Source organism: Cervus elaphus, chromosome 23, assembly GCF_910594005.1.
Source record: "Cervus elaphus chromosome 23, mCerEla1.1, whole genome shotgun sequence".
NCBI lineage: Eukaryota > Metazoa > Chordata > Mammalia > Artiodactyla > Cervidae > Cervus > Cervus elaphus.
Window position 1 is genome coordinate 29,822,970 of NC_057837.1, and position 19,120 is coordinate 29,842,089.

At 43.9% G+C, this 19,120-nt stretch overlaps 2 protein-coding genes across 13 annotated transcripts in view; one reads left to right on the top strand and one right to left on the bottom strand.

The window, feature by feature from the left end:
• The window catches only part of LOC122681674 (S-acyl fatty acid synthase thioesterase, medium chain-like), a 39,414-nt gene extending 37,727 nt beyond the window's left edge, over positions 1-1,687 (top strand). For 11 of the 12 annotated variants that reach the window (XM_043883998.1, XM_043883996.1, XM_043883999.1 and 8 more), the window contains one exon: positions 559-1,687. In XM_043883998.1, coding sequence (XP_043739933.1) covers positions 559-589 — 31 coding nt within the window. In that variant the 3' untranslated portion in view covers positions 590-1,687. The remainder of the gene's footprint in view (positions 1-558) is intronic. The other variant, XM_043883997.1, reaches the window with a different exon arrangement.
• Positions 1,688-3,719: 2,032 nt separating this feature from the next.
• On the bottom strand, positions 3,720-11,041 carry LOC122681654 (acyl-CoA-binding domain-containing protein 7-like). The gene is made up of 4 exons (XM_043883950.1): positions 10,890-11,041; positions 4,227-4,344; positions 4,060-4,122; positions 3,720-3,980 (listed from the first exon to the last, which is right to left on the bottom strand). Exons 1-4 carry the CDS (start codon positions 10,899-10,901, stop codon positions 3,907-3,909), a joined length of 267 nt encoding a protein of 88 aa, XP_043739885.1. The 5' UTR covers positions 10,902-11,041; the 3' UTR covers positions 3,720-3,906.
• Positions 11,042-19,120: the final 8,079 nt, after the last annotated feature.

Below are 19,120 nucleotides of genomic sequence, written 5' to 3' on the forward strand. Positions count from 1 at the left end.
GCCTTGCAGCACAGATCTGATTTTTTTTAAAATGTCCTGTACTAGTACATAAATCCAGCCATGCACCTTTTTTCATACACTACAAGGGGATGTGTAATATCCATGCTTCTTTTTTTATCCTTAAACTATTGCCATACTTCAAGTAAGTGTCTTTTTGAAAAAATTCACTTGTATAAAAATGGTCTGGTCAGTACAGGGCACAAACGCCAAACAAAAGTATTAGTTAAAAGTATTAGTATTAGTATTTAACTAATACAAAAGTATTAGTTAAAAACAACAACAAAAAACCTCTCAACTGGCAGTTGCATGGAGTAGAAAACTGGTCCCAGTTTTATCTAGTGTAAATGGAGAGATGTCAGTTCTGTGTAAAATGAGAGAAGGCAGGTAATACCACTGTATACTGAGAGGTCTCTGAGAAATTAGAAATTCAGGATGCACAGAACATGAAACCATGGGAGTAACTCTACCACCAGTGTCAGCTCTTAGAAAAGTAACACCTGGAAGTAAATCTGCGGGTGGTGGCATCATTTGTTATTAAATACAATTCTGTTTTTTCAGCCTGGAAAGATGTAACCAGTGGAAATTTTGAAAGTTTTGTGCTTCCAGGACACCACTTCTATCTTCTGGAACCTTCCAACACAAGCTTCATCAAGAAATACATAACCAAGTCTCTAGAAATATCAGCGCTTGCCTCTTGACAGATACCTCCCCTTCTTGGTCTTAAAACAGTCCCATTGATCATGTGATACTCTTCTTCGGTGTTTCAGAGTAGCTTAGGAGTTTGTTTCAGAGATTGGAAAATGATCAATTTGCTGCTGTCAGGGTGATGTGTTATCTACAAATGTATTTCCCCACAGAGCATTTACATATCTGGGGGATGCAAGATGAATGGGTCAAGAATACTTTCGGGAGGGTCTTTCTTCTTTGTATTAGAATCGCATTTGGGTCTCATCTGTGGAAGGTTTGTCAATGAAGTTCCTGCTTGGTCAATGATTCGTTTCTTCCTTTCGGTTATTCTGACAGTGAAAATCACAGACAGGGGAAGTGCTTGAAATGAAATGACTGTTTCATTAACACACTGGGGCCCAAAGCCTGATCTCATCTTTTGAAATATAGGGTTGCCCCAATCAATGAGGAAATGTTAAAATAAGACAGCCCTGAATAATCATTGCTGCCTGTCCTGGCAAGTCCCCGGAATGCCCGTAGCCCTCTTAGGTTCTCTTCTAAGGGGTTCCTCCGACCTGGACTGCTTGCTGTCTGTGTGTGTTCCCGCTGCTGTTCAGGCAATGACCAACTGGGACTCAGGGTGACTGTCCGGAGTCTAGTCCTCAGTGTACAGAGGGTCAGGCACAAATGCCAGACCCAGCAGGCTGCCTCAGCTTCATGTGTGATCATCTGAACCAGACAGAGAAAGCAAGCACACCAGTTGGAAACATACAGGAAAGAAAAGGGAAAAAATTAAGTAGGAGACTGACCTGAGTCAGAGCAACGGCAGACCACCACTGGTAGGATTCACAGATGCCTACTGCCCGGGATGGAGAGGCACCATATCCCCAGGGCTACGTGGGTCCTGCCATCTCTGCCGAGGCCCAAACCGTGTTTGTCTCTTGGAATCCTGGCTGTTTAACTGGCACCTTGATTTGTTATCTCCCTTGGTTCTTCACAATAAAGCCCCTACTGCATGCAACCAGTGTCTCTTCCTTACGGCTTCCAAAGCTTAACACAGCTTGACACGCTAAAATGTCACCTTCTAAAGCACGGATGTGTTTGGGATCACATAATATGGGGTCGTGTTTTTGTTGGTTTAAAAATAGTATATAGAGAGTCTTAGTGAGTAAGATTAAGGGAAATACACACAAGAGGGACTTTTTAGAATATATCATTCTTTTTAATATTTATTTACTTGGCTGTAGTGGGTCTTAGTTGCAGAATGTGAACTCTAAGTTGCAGCATGTGGGATCTAGTTCCCTGACCAGGGATCAAACCTGGGCCCCTGCATTGGGACCTCCGAGCTTTAGCTACTGGACCACCAGGGAAGTCCCCATTGTTTCTTTTTAACAAAGTGAAAATAATATAAAATTCATTGTCAGGGGGGAGGGTTTTGAGTTAAAATTCATGTAATACATTTGAGTTAAAGGTAACCTCAAGAAACTATGTTCACCGTTTAGTGTGCACTGAACTGTGCTTTACTCTTGGGTAGGATACAGGGCTCTGTTCTAGAAGGATTGGTGCTAAAGGAATCTAGATTTGTGATTATTCATTTGAACAACCTGTAGTTACTACAGTCCACAAATAGGAATCTCATGATGCGGCCGATGCCAGCCTTTTGGGGTGGAGGTGAGGTCCACGCAGGAACAGCTCAAAGAGTTTCTGAGCCCTCCACTGGAAGAGGGTGTCAACTTCATCGTGGAAGACTTCTGTCTTTAGGCAACACTTAGTAGAGAGGAGAATCACCTTTAACTTTCCCAAGTTTTCCAGATTAGAAATCAAGCTAGATTTGTTTTTCATTAAACTTTTTATTTTGCGAGAACTGTAGATTCACATGGGGTTCTAAGAAATGACACAGAGCTCCCCAGCTTCCCCAACATCATGCAAAATTTTTGCAACATCATGCGAAATTCTAGTGTCACTGCCCAACCAGGGGATGACATTGATACAGAACATCCCATCACCACTGGATCCCTCCTGCTGGCCTTTTAACATCCTCCCTCATTCCCCTCCTCCTTGGCAATCACTATTCAGTCCTCAAGGTTTGCAATTTTGCCATTTCAAGAATGTTACATAAACAGGATCATACAATATATAACCTTTTGGGACTGGCTTTTTTTTTTCACCCAACATAATTCCCTGAAAACTCATCTAGTCAATCCAAAAATTTTTTTCTTAAGTCACATGAAATCAATCTCTCCCAGTGCTCACACAACACCAAACCTACACCCTTCAGCAGGGGACAGAGGCACTCTCTCTGGGAAGACTTCTAGCCTGTAGAATCTCAAATGGATGTTAGGACTCTGAAAATGAGGCCACCTTCTTTCAGAGAGCCTGTGGACACCAAAGTGAGACTGCAAACTGGTCCAATAGACATTCCAGATTCTTCATTTTCAATAAAACTGGACTTTAGAGGCATACTGTACAGTCTGTCATCACCAGCTACTACATTTCAGCCTGATGTTTTTATTTGTCCTAAGCATAGAAACTTGAATAGCTGATAGCCCATGACAGCTTTTCCTCTTTCTTTGAAGAGCTTGAGATAGACTCATAAGTTTATTTTTAAAAATTTTGTTGCTTGCTCTCATCTTTTATACAGTATACACTTTAAAATGAAGGTAGGATAAATACAGGTACCTCATTCAATTCTTAACCTCTGAGATCGACATTTTCCCCTTACCCTACAGATGCGCTTTAGCCAAAGCTTCAGTAACTTGCCTCGGGTTACCTATAAATCAGTCACTGAAGGGAGCCTGGAGCCAGATGTGTCTGTATTGCCGAGGCTCTGCATTGGTGTGAATCCCAAAGCTACACAGAGAAATGAATTGACCCTTGTGATTAGTTCTTAATAAACTGTGCTGATTATACCAGTAAGACCACTTCACTGCAGAAAAAACAGAGAAGCCAAAAGAACAAGCTTTTTGTGTACACACACACACTACACTAAAAACTAATGTTTTTGTATACAGACTACAAGAGCAACACTTTAAAAATAACTCTTTAAAATTGCCTGGTTTTAGCAAGTAAAATTTTATTAAACATGTAGTTTCAGCATACCTCTAATTCAGAATGACAAGTCATGTTACTAGCAAAAATACTGATGATCCATCAAGAGTTACAGTGCATTTCTCCCCTAAGTATTAGGTCACGATACCATTATGAAGGCTTCAAAAGGAAAATTCTCTCATGGGCTGAATTCTAGATTCCGTATTTTTCTATTAGCTCTCTTGCTTTAGAAATATAGGCACTCATGGCATCTTCCTTTGATAATCCTAGAAAGATACAAACAGGTTGACTCACCGACCGATGTAGTTGGAAATTAAGAAGGTTCGTGTAACACTTAAAAACTACCTTTTTGAAGGTTCCAGGCTTCCCACTTAGCCTTTCCTTTTAGATCTAACAGTGTTGGACACTCTGCCAAAAGAAGGAAAGATACATTCACAGAGTTACTTGTTATTCTATGCTTCTATACTGTTCAACGAAGTGTACTGTTATTTTTTAATATGACAGCACAATACCAATATCTATGTCTCCAGTTACAGACTGTTTGTACAGTCCATAGATCTCTTTTAGTTCCTCATCATCTGGCCTGGTTTTCAGCTTCTTCACGTCTTTGGCCGCCTTGTCAAAATCAGCCTAAAACAAAAAGTGCATTTGCTAACTTTAGGCAGGTTTATCTGCTTCAGGAGAACTTAAAGAGGACAGGAAGCTTTCAATCAGAAATGAACTATTACTGCTCTGGTTCCACCAGGATTATCCTTATTTTAATTTGTGGATACTTCCTTTGGTCCTTACCTGTTACACGGACAATGCACCTACATATTTGATACAGAGAACAAAATAAAATTCTTAATATTTAAAATGTTTATCTAAATGTTTAAAAACTGAAGAATACATAAATAAATGGAAAGATAGTCCCTGTTCTTAAATAGAAAACATTAATAGTAAAATGTTCATCTTACCCAAAGTCATCAACAAATTCAATGCACTTCATTATCAAAATTCCAATGGCATTTTTCACCGAAAGAGAAAAAGCAATCCCAAAATGTGTATAGAACCATAAAAGCTAAAGCAATCTTGAGAAAGAAGAACAAAGCTGGCGGCATCACAATTCCTTATTTCAAATGATATTACAAGCTATGGTAAGCAAAACAGTATGGTACCGACATAAAAACGGACACAAAGATCCATGGAACAGAGTCAAGAGCCCAGAAATAAACCCATGCATATATGGTCAATTCATTTATGACAAAGGAGCCAAGAATATACACTGCAGAAAGGACAGTGTCTTCAGCCAACAATTCTGGGAAAACTGAATACACGAGCAAAAAAATGAGACTGGACCCCATCTTTCACCACATACAAAAATCAACTCGAATGAAAGATTTGAACATAAGATTTAAAACTGTAAACTACTAGAAAAAGAGATAGAAAGTAAGTTCCTTGACATCATTCTTAGCAATGATTTTTGGATGTGACACCAAAAGTAAAACTAGTTAAAACAAAAATAAACACAGGACACTATAGCAAACAAAAAACTTCTGCACAGCAAAGGAAACTATCAACAAAATGAAAAGGCAACCTACTGAATGGGACAAAATATTTGCAAACTGTTTATCTGATAAGGGGCTAATATCCAAAATATATACAGAACTCGTATGACTGAACAGCAAAAAAAAAAAAAAAAAAGCAAAACAAAACAATCTGATTTAAAAAGAGTCAGGAGATTTTTCCACAGAAGATACATAGTGATCTGAAACAATGTTCCACATCATTAAGCATCAGGAAAATGCAAATCAAAACAACAATGACATATCTCCTCATATCTGTAAGAATGGCTATGATCAAAAAGGCAAGAAATAACCAGTGTTGATGAGGATTTGGCGAAAAGGGCACCCCATACACTGTTGGTGGGAATGTAAATTGGTGCAGCCATTGTGGAAAACAGTATGAAGCTTCTTCAAAAATTTAAAAAAGAACTACCATGTGATCTCACAATCCCACTTTGGAGTATTTATCCAAAGGAAATGAAATCAGTATCTTGAAGAGACATCCAAATATACTAAAATGTGTCAATACTAATGGCCTCTATTGGTAAGTTTCCTGTTTGTTTTTTTTTTAAATACCATCTATACTCTCCAAATTTCCCATAATGTGCATGCACATATTGTGTCTATAACAAGGGCAAAGTTAAAATGCTACATTACTTCCCTCAGCTTCCTAAGGGCAGGACAGGGCAAGACTGTCCAGGAGGTATAGGGATCCTTCCCTTCAGGGTTGGCAGGCATCTCAGATGTTCTATTTGCTGTGAAGTCTCGTGCCATCTTCCAATGACAGCAACTCAAGTCCTTTTGGCAAGCTAAGCCTTGATACGAATTCTAAGGCTTCTCAGAAACCTGCTAAGTCCCTGCCTTCCAGGAAGGAGTTTTTGGAAGACTGTGCTTCATGTTTTGAGGGGTATGGAACCATCTAACAAGCTCATGAAAGTCTTGGACCCTCTCTATCCAAAAGTGGAGCCCTTGACCATTTCCCAGGCAATTTCAGAGGTCCCCTCTCTACTCTCTCCCCAGGCAGAGGAGAAAAACCCATTCCAGAGCAGGGCCCAGTGTCAGTCTTTCTCTCCAGCATGCCCTTCCCTGGCACCCCAACGTCATGCACTCGTGTTTTACGTGGCAGTTTCAGTGTGCCTTCTCCCAGCCCAGCTACGATGAGCCGTGGCGGGAAAAACATTGGGCTCATGTCAGGATCCTGGGTTTTAATTCTAGCTTGGAGACACACTGCCCTGGGACTCTGTGTAAGCAATGGAGCTCCCATGAGATTTGGCTTCAGATAAAAAAAAAAAAAAAAAAAAAAAGGCATCAACCTTAGCCGGGAAGCATGAGGATGAAACAAGAATAAGACCGTAAATATTCTTGACTTCATTCTGTTGACTCTGCCAGCCCAGAGCTCACCACTTGTATCACACTATTGATTCAATATGTATTGAACACCTCTGAGGGGCCAGGCCTTGGGAGAGCAGACAGGGATGAACAGGGCAGCCAGCTTTCACAAAGCTCAGCATCCTGTGGGAGATGAGTGGGTCACAGTGATCATGTGATACTTGCTCAAGCAGAGGAGCAGTAGGTGTCCTGGGACCACAGAGAAGGGAACAGTTGTGAGGGTGGAAGGCACCTTCTCAGAGAAGATGATGCTTAGTTGAGCCTGGGGTGGGGTCAGTACCTAGCGGATGGACAGTGACAGGGAAGCGGGTTCCAGGCAGACCTAACAGTATTTATTAGGGCTCAGCACAAGGCTGGTGGGAAGGTATTTGTTCCCCCCAAGTATCCAGAACAGAGGATAGGCACAAACATTCATCTCAGTAGCAACAGCCTTGCCTTACAGAGTGCTGGCAGGTGGGAGGAGCCCATCTGAGCCCTGTACCTCCTTGTTGAACACATGAATGAAAAGTGAGTAGATATTAGGAGGGTCTGAAATTATCATAGGTTGCCAGGGTCTAGCCCCAGCAAGATCCAGGGGAACCCTCAGGATGAACGGCGTCGGCGAATGAGAGAGAGAGTGAGACAAAGCTCGGGGCTAAGTCTAAAGTTTATTTTCGCAGGGCCCCTTTATACCCTTAACAACATCTTTTGGGGGGAAGTGCATATTGTTTACACACAGGTCATCTCAAAACATTACAGCAACTTGACCTTCAACAGAAACTGGATGTCACCCACATACTTTTTCGTTCACAAGAGTCTTTTTTATCATTTGGCCTTCAGGCCTGCTAACATTTTATGGCTTGCACCTGGTGTGACTTAAGCAACTTCAGTAGCCGACCCTGTTTTTCTTATAATTAATCTATTTTCTTTCTAATAAGTGTCATCTCTATGGGAACTAGATAGGATTACATTTTTACAGAACAGAAATGCGAAGGACTGCAGAAACAGCAGACATGGCACAAAACAGGCTCTCAGTCTAAAAGTTAACTACCTGCAAGAAGTTGCCAGCTAATCTCTCTCTAAAGTATTTTCTATTAGGCACATTTGTGGCTATCATATTTGTGGAGCTTTTCTCACCCTGTGAAGGGGCCTATGCTTAATAGTTTCTTTTGTTAGTGTACTGTGCTTAGGATGTTTAGAACAATCAAGAGCATTTTGTGCAATGAGATCACACATTTCTCAAACAAGCCAGAATGCCAGCAAAATGTTTGAAGTGAAGCATTTCCTTCATCCCTGGCCCCTTCATAGCGTACCAGCGTCCAGGAGATTTATTAATTAGGGTTTTAAGTTGGTCTTTATTCAGTGAAAGAGGAGCAGGAGAGCTCTCGGCAGGCAACACAAGAATCTGCAGCAGGGCAAACAAGAACAGCAGCAAAAGCTTTTAAGTTTCATTAGGTCCCATTTGTTTAGTTTTGCTTTTATTTCCAATATTCTGGGAGGTGGGTCATAGAGGATCTTGCTGTGGTTTATGTCAGAAAGTGTTTTGCCTATGTTCTCCTCTAGGAGTTTTATAGTTTCTGATCTTACATTTAGATCTTTAATCCATTTTGAGTTTATTTTTGTGTATGGTGTTAGAAAGTGTTCTAGTTTCATTCTTTTACAGGTGGTTGACCAGCTTTCCCAGCACCACTTGTTAAAGAGGTTGTCTTTTTTCCATTGTATATCCTTGCCTCCTTTGTCAAAGATAAGGTGTCCATAAGTTTGTGGATTTATCTCTGGGCTTTCTATTCTGTTCCATTGATCTATATTTCTGTCTTTGTGCCAGTACCATACGTCTTGATGACTGTGGCTTTGTAGTATAGTCTGAAGTCAGGCAGGTTGATTCCTCCAGTTCCATTCTTCTTTCTCAAGATTACTTTGGCTATTCGAGGTTTTTTGTATTTCCATACAAATTGTGAAACACGTGCATCCCAATGTTCATCGCAGCACTGTTTATAATAGCCAGGACATGGAAGCAACCTAGATGCCCATCAGCAGATGAATGCATAAGGAAGCTGTGGTACATATACACCATGGAATATTACTCAGCTGTTAAAAAGAATTCATTTGAACCAGTTCTAATGAGATGGATGAAACTGGAGCCCATTATACAGAGTGAAGTAAGCCAGAAAGATAAAGAACATTACAGCATACTAACACATATATATGGAATTTAGAAAGATGGTAACGACAACCCTTTATGCAAAACAGAAAAAGAGACACAGAAGTACAGAACAGACTTTTGAACTCTGTGGGAGAAGGTGAGGGTGGGATGTTGCGAAAGAACAGCATGTATATTATCTATGGTGAAACAGGTCACTAGCCCAGGGGGGATGCATGAGACAAGTGCTCGGGCCTGGTGCACTGGGAAGACCCAGAGGAATCGGGTGGAGAGGGAGGTGGGAGGGGGGATCGGGATGGGGAATACGTGTAAATCTATTGCTGATTCATGTCAATGTATGACAAAACCCACTGAAAAAATAAATTAATTAATTAATTTAAAAAAAAAAAAAAAAAAGAAGAACAGCAGCAGAAAAGGGAGGAGGATATAGGGTAGGGTAGAGGCCGAGGCCAACCTGGAGGGTCCCTTATCCTAGACGGCTTTGCCTGTCAGGTATTTTCCTCGTGACCTCGTCATGGATGGGGTCCCAGACGGCCTTGCCTGCCTGATTTTCTTCATGACCTCGTCACAGGTGGGACCTCCCATAACGGCTCCCAGCAATAGGTGAGAAACAGATTTTTTTTTTTTTTTCTTTTAATCTTTGGCCACACCTCACCACATGCAGGATCTTAGTTCCCTGACCAAGGATGGAACCTACACCCCTTGCAGTGGAAGCACACAGTCTTAACCACTGGACCACCAGGGAAATCCCAGAAACAGGGACTTAAAGGTACAGTCATTTACACTTACTTCCAAGCACTCTGGGCCAAAGGGAAAGTTGGATAATGTTCCTGTGCTGCTGCAGAGCTGGGCTCGCGGCTTTGGGTGAGGAATTTCAACGCCTGCTGAGCTCACTCTGCTGGAGCCCGTACTCAGCACCCTGGCTGAAAGCTGACCTGCTGGATTTCCCCCGCGCCTGTGCCTAACGGGTCTTCAAAACAACTGCCTTAAAACCTCTCCTCACACCCTCTCCCGTTCCTGTTTTCGCAAGGCCCCCCGACCCCGCCCCTAGTGTAGCAGTGACCCTGGAGTACCACGGTCACATGGGGTGCATCCTGCCATGTACCCAATGCAAACATTTAAAATTTTTAAAGAATATTTAGTGGTGACAGAAAGCTCATAGTACAAATTAAAAAAGAGAGAGAGCGAGAGAGCAAAATTATATAAAAAGCAAAGTGTGTGTATAAACATATACATTCACATATCACATAGATGTTTCTCGAACACTTGAGAAAGTAACCTAGTGCTAATGTGGTTATCACTTGGGTGAAGGAATGTCTGATGTTCTACTTTATATTATGGGCTTCCCTGGTAAAGAATCCGCCTGGTTTCATACCTGGGTTGGGAAGGTCCCCTTGAGAAAAGAATGGCTACCCACTCCAGTATTCTTGCCTGGAGAATTCCATGGACAGAAGAGCCCGGCGGGTTACAGTCCACGGGGTCACAAAGAGCCGGACAGGACTGAGAAACTAACACTTTCCCCTTTTTCTTTTTTACTTTACATTTGTTCCCTTTCCCCCAAATTTCCACCCTGAACATAAACTTTTTTTTCCCTCCAAAGACCACAAGAACAGTATATTTAAGATCGTGGTTTTCCAGATCTCTGCACTAGCTTGGAAGAGCCCCTAGGCATGCCAAGGAGCAAGGGGAGGCCGCCCACACCTCCCTCTCCAGGATGGGAAGAGATGGCTGGGCAGGACCCGCCGGGTCCGCTGGGAGCAGCCTGGCGCCCGCCCTCCCGCGGCGGGTGCCTGGTTTGCGTCTAACCAGTCCCCGGGGTTCACAAGAGTTGCCATAGGGAGCCCGGCACGCCGTCAACAGAATGCACCGGTGCGGATTACGCGCAATAAGGGGGCGCTGGCGATGGGGTGGGCGTGTCTCGGGGGTCCCCGCGGACAGCTACCGGGGACAAAGAGGACTGGCAGCAGCGGCCCGAAGTGCCGGGTCAGAGATGCGCCGCGACCCCGGCGGGGCGTCACGCCGGCCCCACGCCCCACTCGAGCGCTTTTCTCCGGGACGTACGCTCCTCCCCGCCCGCAGCAGCGCGCGCACACCCAGCTCACCTGCAGGGACATGGCGGCTAAACCTGGACGGTGCCTGTCTCTAAGCGCCGGGTTCCCGGGACCCGGCGCCCAGCGACTCCTTAAAGGGCAGCGCGCCTCCGCCCGCCGGCTCCCATTGGTCGCGCTCCCGGGCCCGGCCTATGCCCATTGGTCGCTGGCCCGCGAGGGCGGGGCTGGGCGGTGAGTGACACCGTCCGGGCCCGCGGGGCCGCGCTCTTCTCCCAGCCTAAGCCCTGCAGAGAGTTGTGCGCTGCCAGAGGTTGCAACTGGCAAGGCGCAGGGAAGAGAATTTAAATGAGCTCCTCTCTGCCCCTGACTCGCTCTATTCATTCTCTAGAGGTTGTTTGCAGGAAATCCTGAGAGGTCTCTCCAGGGCACTGACCTCACTTGGGATTCCTTTTCATATATACCTCTGTCCTCTGCATGATTCTAAGAGCTTGGGTGGCAGACAGCGTTTATCTGGTATCTCTGTCTCCCGACCCGTCTTGAGGCACAGCCCACCAGGAATGAAGAGGTAGTTTGCCTCTTCTCCTCATTATAAAAGGAGAGCCACTTACATTCTGAACACGCTCTGCAATCATCCCAACTGGATTTCAATTAGGGTAAAAAAAAAAAAAAAACCACACACACACAGGACTCTTCAACATGACCCCATTCGCCAGGGGAACAAACCCAGTGTCACTCCAAGTCTGCAGACACAGAACGGGGTTGTAATTCACGTCTGATTAAATTTTCAAAGAACTGGAACTGCATTTTCTGGTCATCTGAGGAGTTCATTTCATACAAGTCTTCGTGGAGCAAAGTGATTGGAAGAAAGGGCAAACTCTGTTTTAAGAAAGCTATTGATTTGAAATGTCTAACAATGTAACAACATACAGGAGTTCAAGGCCGTAAAACGGTTTATCGTGTTTTTGCATAAGAAACATTTTACCTTGTTTTTGCATAAGATTACACTTAAAAATTATTTGCTACATCTTCATGTAAATCCCTTGGTTTTTTATTTTCTCCTCAAAACTATTTTCATAGGGAAGTCAATGAGTTTCCAAATAAAGGACAAAAAGCAAATTTTAGAACAATATACTGAAAGGGGAATTCCCTGGTGGTCCGGTGGTTAGGGCTCTGCGCTTTCACTGCTGAAGGCCAGGTTGGACCCTTGGTGGGGGAACTAAGATTCCACAAGCCATGTGGTATGGTCAAAACAAGAAAAAGAAAAAGAAATTCTTTTTTCTGTACTGGGCAGAATTTTTTTCAAAATTTCCCAGCGATGAGAAGCACACTAAAAGGCACAATGGAAATAGCAGCTGAAGAAGAGCAAGTGCTCTGTCTACTGGAGAAAGTCCTGTTTATCAGTGTGTGTCAGCTGGGAGCAGTGAGCTCCAGTATGGGTGTGTATCTGCAGTTGAGACATTTTGATATTATAGTCATTATAAAAAAATCAGGAGGAAAAGAGAGGGACGATACACTGTGCTCCATTTTATTCTCTAAGTCTAGAATGTTATTTTAAGCACTCTTTCCAAAGCATGTTCTTCTCTTGAGTTGCCATCCTCCTACTGGTTGCCAGAGCCATGACTGGCCTGTCTCAAGGAGCAAAAAGAAACAACAGAAACATCAATGTCCTCTGTTCAGTGATCATCATATACTAGGTACAATGAAAACTCAGTTTTGTGGAAACTTTAGGGAGTCAGTCAAGCTGGATAATAAAGATTTTTATTTTTACTATTATTAAATATTGATTATAAACCAGTATGCATACATACATAAGTATTTTTAGAAAATAAAGGGCGCATTTATGAGCATACCACCAATTTAAGAAATAGAACATTCCTCTTTACCTCTGTGACTCTCCTGGTTCCATTCCATCCTATCCTCCTTATTCACTCACACTTTCATTCATCTAATCCAACAGTTATTGAGTGCCAAATGAGCCAGGCACCCTTCTAGGCTTTTGAGAAACATCAGTCAGCAAAACAAACAAGAATCCCTATCCTTGTGTTACATTTTGGCAGGGGATGACAGATAATAAACATATACAAAAAGCAAATTATACAATCTATTGAAAGATGTTAGGTGATAGGTGCTATTTTCTTTTGTAAAGATTTTTTTGATTTGGAACATTTTTTAAGTCTTCATTGGGCTTCCTTAGTGGTCCAGTGGTTAAGAATCCGCCTGCCCATGCAGGGGACACAGGTATGCCCTAGTCCAGGAACTAGATCCCACGTGCTGCAGAGTAATTAAGCCCATGCACCACCACTACCGAGCCTGCACTTTAGAACCCGTGAGCTGCGACTTCTGAAACCTAAGTGCCTCGGGCCGGTGCGCTGAAACAAGAGACGCCACTGCAATGAGCAACCTGTGCACTGCAACCAAGAGTAGCCCCTGCTCACCACAACTAAAGCTCTCATGCAGCAGTGAAGACCCAGCACAGCCAAAAATAAGAATAAATATTAAAAAATAAAATCTTTATTCAATTTGTTACAATATTGCTTCTGTCTTATGTTTTTCTGGGTTTTTAGCCATGAGGCATGTGGTATCTTAGCTCCCTGACCAAGGGTCGAAACTGCGCCGCCTGCATTGGGATGTGAAGTCCCAAACACTGGACTGCCAGGGAAGCCCCTGATAGGTGCAGTTTTCAAAAAGAGCAGAGCAAAGAGATGGAGAATCTTGTGCATATGGAGTGGGGAGGTGACTTGCAGTTACAAACATGTCATCAGGATGGGCCTCATGGGAAGATAACATTTGAGTAAAAGTTGAAGGAGGTGAGGGAGCTGGCCTGGAAGATCCCTGGGGAAGAGATTCCCTTGCAAAAACAGCATCCAGTACAAAGGCACTCAGAAATGAGCTTCCTGGCAGGTGTGATGTGCCAATGGGGCTGGCGCAGAGGAGCAAAAGAAGAGGTCAGAGGATAGGAGATGGGGACCCAATCACATAACACCTTGCCTGAAAGCATTTGGCTTCAAGGGGGAGTCAAACAGAACCACCGAAGGGTTCTCAGTGAGGACTGACATGATCTGACTTACTTTATCTTTTTTTTTTTTTTTAAGACTCTCTTCTGTTACTATGACTACAAAGAACAACATTGGAAGCAAGAGTCTTATTGTAATAATAATCCAGGAGAGAACTTATGGGTGTCTCCAACTCAGGTGGCAGCAGTGGAGGCAGTGAGATGTTCAGATTCTGCATTTATTTTGAAGGTGAAGTCAATAGGAGACCCTGATAGATTCTGTATCGGTATGAAAGAAAGAGAGGAGTCAGGACAGTTGTGAGATGTTTGCCTTGAGTAACTGGAAGAACTATAGGTGGAGTTGGCCTGATGGGGTGGCAAAGATCAGAGAGTCCCTTGTACAGCAAGATCAAACCAGTCAAATCCTAAAGAGAATCAACTCTGAATATTCATTGAAAGGACTGTTGCTAAAGCTGAAGCTCCAATACTTTCCCCACCTGATGCAAAGAGCTGACTCATTGGAAAAGACCCTGATGCTGGGAAAGATTGAAGGCAATAGGAAAAGAGGGTGGCAGAGGATGAGATGGTTGGATAGCATCACTGGGTTCAGCAGACATGAACTTGGGCAAACTCCGGGAGATAGTGAGGGACAGAGAGGCTTGGCATGCTGCAGTCCATGGGGTTGCAAACAGTCAGACATGACTTAGAAGCTGAAAAACAGCAACAAACATCAGAAGTTCCACCGTGGACATGCTGCATTTGAGATATCAGACATCCAAGTGGAAATGTGAAATGGGCAGTTAGATATTCAAGTCTCGACTGGGCTGGGTGTATAGATCTGAGACTCAGGGGTTCAATTTCTGAAACTTGGATGGCCCTAGAAACTCAGTGTGTATGGAGGAGAGATGGAAACAGAACTGAAGAGTGAGCCATGGGAAATTTCAACACTAAATGTTTGGGGGGAAGAGCACGAAGGAGACAGAGAAGTGATCACTGAGGTGAGAGAAAAACCAAGAGAATGCAGAGTTGAGGAAGCATCATGAGTGAGAAAGTATGTTTTGTTGTTGTTGTTGTTCAGTCGCCAAGTCAAGTCCAACCCTTTGCAACAGCATGGACTGCAGCATGCCAGGCTTCCCAGTCCTTCACCATCTCCTGGAGTTTGCCCAAGTTCATGTCCAAAGTATGTTAGGTTAGATGAAGACTGAGAATTAGTAATTGGATTTAGGTCATTGTCCAGATCACTGATGACCTGATAGGAAGTTTTAATGCAGTCGTGAGGGTGGGGTTGGGGGGCAAGCCTGACTAGGGTGGGTTTAAGAGAAATCATGAGACTTAACATATTGATAGTTTCTTGGGCTCTGCATTTGTTTATCCCCCCACCTACATCACATTGTCTTAATTATTAAAGCCTCCCAATTTTGTTCTTCTTCAGGAAGGCCTGTCCTTGGCACCTTGCTCTTCTATATAAATTTTAACATCCATGAGTCGAGTTCCATAGAAGATTCTTGAATTTCTCTTGTCATTGCATGGGAATTCTAGCACATACAACAAGCTGGGGAAGCATCCTCTTGTTTTTGTCTTCCGGAAGAAATAAAGTAGAATGGGGGAAAAATTTACAAACGAGAGGTTGCTCAGCCATCAATGAGTTGAGCTGACCTTGTTCTTGCTGTCTCCCTCACTGTCCTTGCAGTAAGAGGCCACTTTCAAAACACAAAGAGAACCTGGCCGCTTATCCATCGAGTCTCTAACCTGCAGCCAGAATGAGCTCCTATAGCCCAAACAGCATCTGAGCGCCTGCTGCACGCACATTTCAGTTTCATCCCAGCTCTCTTATGATCAACCCCAAACTCTTTTCACAGGGGTCGCTTAATACTAGTCAGGCCTGCTCAGTAAAATTCGCCCAAGAGATTTTCCCCGGAAGCACCCGTTAGGAGTTCTGATAGGTTACCAACCCTGGCTCCCCTCCCCCACAAGCACGAACGCAGAGCCAACGCCGCAGAGATGCGCGGCCAGGCGGCCCGGATGCAAACAGTCAGCTGCGGGGGCAAGGATTGCCCCACCTCTTGTCTCCCTGGAGGCTACTGGCCACTTTTTGAAGGTAGAAGATGCAATGTTTTTTTTTTAGCGGGGCGAGTGGACACAATGCTTTCCAAATCCGCAGAAGCGCAGCTTGCCACGGAAAAGAAGCTACGTTGAGAGGCGGGCGTGACCGTTTGGACCCCCGTCCTCTTGGCCCCGGCGCCAGGCATTCACAGCAGCGCAGGCCTCCGGCGCAGTTCGCGCTGACGCCCTTTGCTTCCAGCACCTGGCTGAGGCCCTGCACCTTCTCGCTGGGCTCCATGAGGTTCGCGGTCTTCAAGCGTCGTGAGCACCACCTGGCCTTCCCACGGTTTTTCTTTCTCACCGCCTGTGCTCCCACTCCATGAGGGGGAACTGTCTCCCATCCGCCTCACACTTTCAAGATGTCTTCTGACAAAGCGGAAACACAGAAATTTCAGTATGAACTTGAACTTGAACCTGGTGAAGAAGCCCTTGCTGGTCCTTCGGAAGGAAGGCTGGGGTGGCTTATCCTTCAGAGGTCGCCTCAATGGATGGAGCTTCCTTTGGACACACCCTGGAGGACGCAGGTTCCTTCTGTGGCTCTGCCACTACTTCTGATGGGTGGGTGGAAGAAAAGGACACCCTTGGGAGTCTGGGCTGGGGACACAGCCCAGCTTCCCAATGGGGCATGGCCCTGAGGCCTTGGTGAGCCATAATGCGGGGATCTCTATGCAGGCGTGGCTTTGTCAGGGAGACTGGGGTGTTGGAAGGGTGCAGAGCCCTTAGAGCCCTTGACCTTGGCAGGGTTAGGCTGGCTTTGCCCCTTTGCATAGAGGCCTGGCCGGGGCTTGCTCACTCCCAAAGCAGGCAATTCCTGCGTTGATTTGTGCTGGAGGCTAGGTGGTCTCTTCCCCTCCTTGGCTTTGCCACTGCCCTTCTGCCCTACACTTGGTCCTCCTCAGGTGGCTTATGTTCTGTGTTGTCCCTCTGAGTATTGTTAGAATGGGAATTAGTGGAAGGGGCTGCCAGCTTGCTGACACCTCACTGCTGTGTGTTAGCAGAAACTTTGGGTGGATCCTGGGTGGGCTGCTGTTGATTAGATCCACCAAAGTCTGGGGTTTCGGGGCGATGATGTGGCCCTCCTGCTCGGCTCTCTTGTACCTCAGAAGCAGAGAGATGGCCATCACTTGGTTGTGCTTCCAGCCATCAGTGAGCCTTGGACTTCCTGCCTTTTGTCACGCTGGACGCCACCATCAGGGTTCCTGGGAGTCAAGAGAGTGGCTCCATGCAAGGTTTGGTTCATCTTCACGACCTCTGTTTATCCACGGATCTTTCCTGATGAGCTCTAAAGTGCCTTTCTTGCTGGGATTGAGAATGAGAAATTTCTTGAGCAGTTCACATTTCCTGGACATGTGAAAGGGCATATGGTCTATTCCATTAAGTACTGATTCCTGCAGCTCCTTGAAGGCAGGAGTCCATCAACAGGTAAGGGGTTTGCAGACCAGTGTATATAGGATGATTCTCAGATTCCACACGTCTACTGTGGGTCTATCTTATTTGGACTTGGAAGAGTTCCAGGGTAGCCTAAAGGGGGACAGCCAGTGAAGATATCTAGTTTGTTGCCAAAGGTGAATGTAACGCCAAAGCCATAGTCTTCAAAGTTTTCTTCATATCAGCACCCAAAAGCAGGCGCTCTGCCTTTAACTCTATGAGCAATGCACTTCTGGTGACAGTGTATCACCGATGGAATTTGCCAGAACCTCTTTTTCTTATGGATTTCCATGAGCCACCAGGTCCTCAAATATGTCTCTTCCATTGAGTAATTCCTCAAGGAAGGCAGAATGGATCGCTACAAATAACTGTTTGGGGAGGACTCAAGTCTTTCATGGTTCTCACTCAAGGGACCGTCTCTGGAGTCCGGAGGAGTTTGTCTAAGTCTTGTCAATGATCTTCATGACTGCCTCTTTCCTAAGTCAGGATGTACTGAGCCAGCTTTAGCTCGGTCATGTTGCCCATGGTGATGGTCTTGACTGTTAATGATTGTCAATATGGAGGTCATCCTCAACAGAGATGTCTGAGAGGCCAGGAGCGTGTTGGACTTACTGCTGACCTGGGAGTCAGGGTGTCTCAAGGTCAACTTAAAATTGAGGAAAGCTGGTCAGGAACTTGACCCAAATCACCTCAAAAGAAAATCACTTCCCGACATCCTCTGACGAACTGATCTTTATAATGGAACCAAAACATAATGCCAGACGTGCCAATAAACAAAACCAAATACTGACAAATCTAAATAAGAGAAAACAAAGTTTTAAAAAGGAAAAAACATGAGAAAAAGAAAAAAGTAAAGATGAAAATGAAGAAAAGAGTTTTTAAAAACTGAAGGAAAAAAGAACGAAGAAAAATGGGGACATGAAAGTAAAAATTAGTAACAGCCAAAAACCCTGTGTCTACAAGAAACGTTGGTGAGAGTTCTGGTCACTGAAAACCAGTTTCTTGAGCTAGAAGAACTGAAAAGCAGCCCAGCCAGGGAGTTAGAGAACTGAAATTTTATGATGGTCTCTTGTGAGACTGTACCAAGAAACGGGCCCATTTTCTCATTTTGGGGACTCTAGATCACTTTATTCTTTTAAATAAATTATTGAGGACCCCCTGAGAGTTTTTTGATTAATGGTTATAGTTATAAACATTTACCTTAGTAGAAACTAAATCCTGTAGGCTTTTCATTTTCAGTGGCTTTTTCATTTCTAGCTTAAAAAGTTGTAATGTTTGGCTTAGAAGAGCTCATATTGGCTACACACACACAAAAGTTATATATGAAGCAAACTGCATTTTCCAAAGATTTTCTTTTACACATAGACTAAAATTTTCTACCCATTTCATTTTTTTCCTACTTCATTACATTTTCTATGGTGAGATTCACCTTATTATTTTACTAGTCACTAATCAGAAATATAAGCTTTTTCCATAAATCTAAGTGGTTTTAAATATTACATTAACAATTACGATATGGTTCTCCATTTCTGATATCTGGTTTTGTGTGAGTGGCTGAATTTGCTCAAGGTCTGATTGGCCTAAACAGCTGTTGATTATGAATATTCACAAGGAAGGAAGTGAAAAGACTCATACTTGTGTTATTTATTTGAAATGTCTATTAGTGCTACCAAATTCATTATAAACAGGTCCATGGGAAGAAAATCAAAACAGGATTCTTAGTTAGTGCCTTCTGACTAATCAATGAGGTCAAGTTACT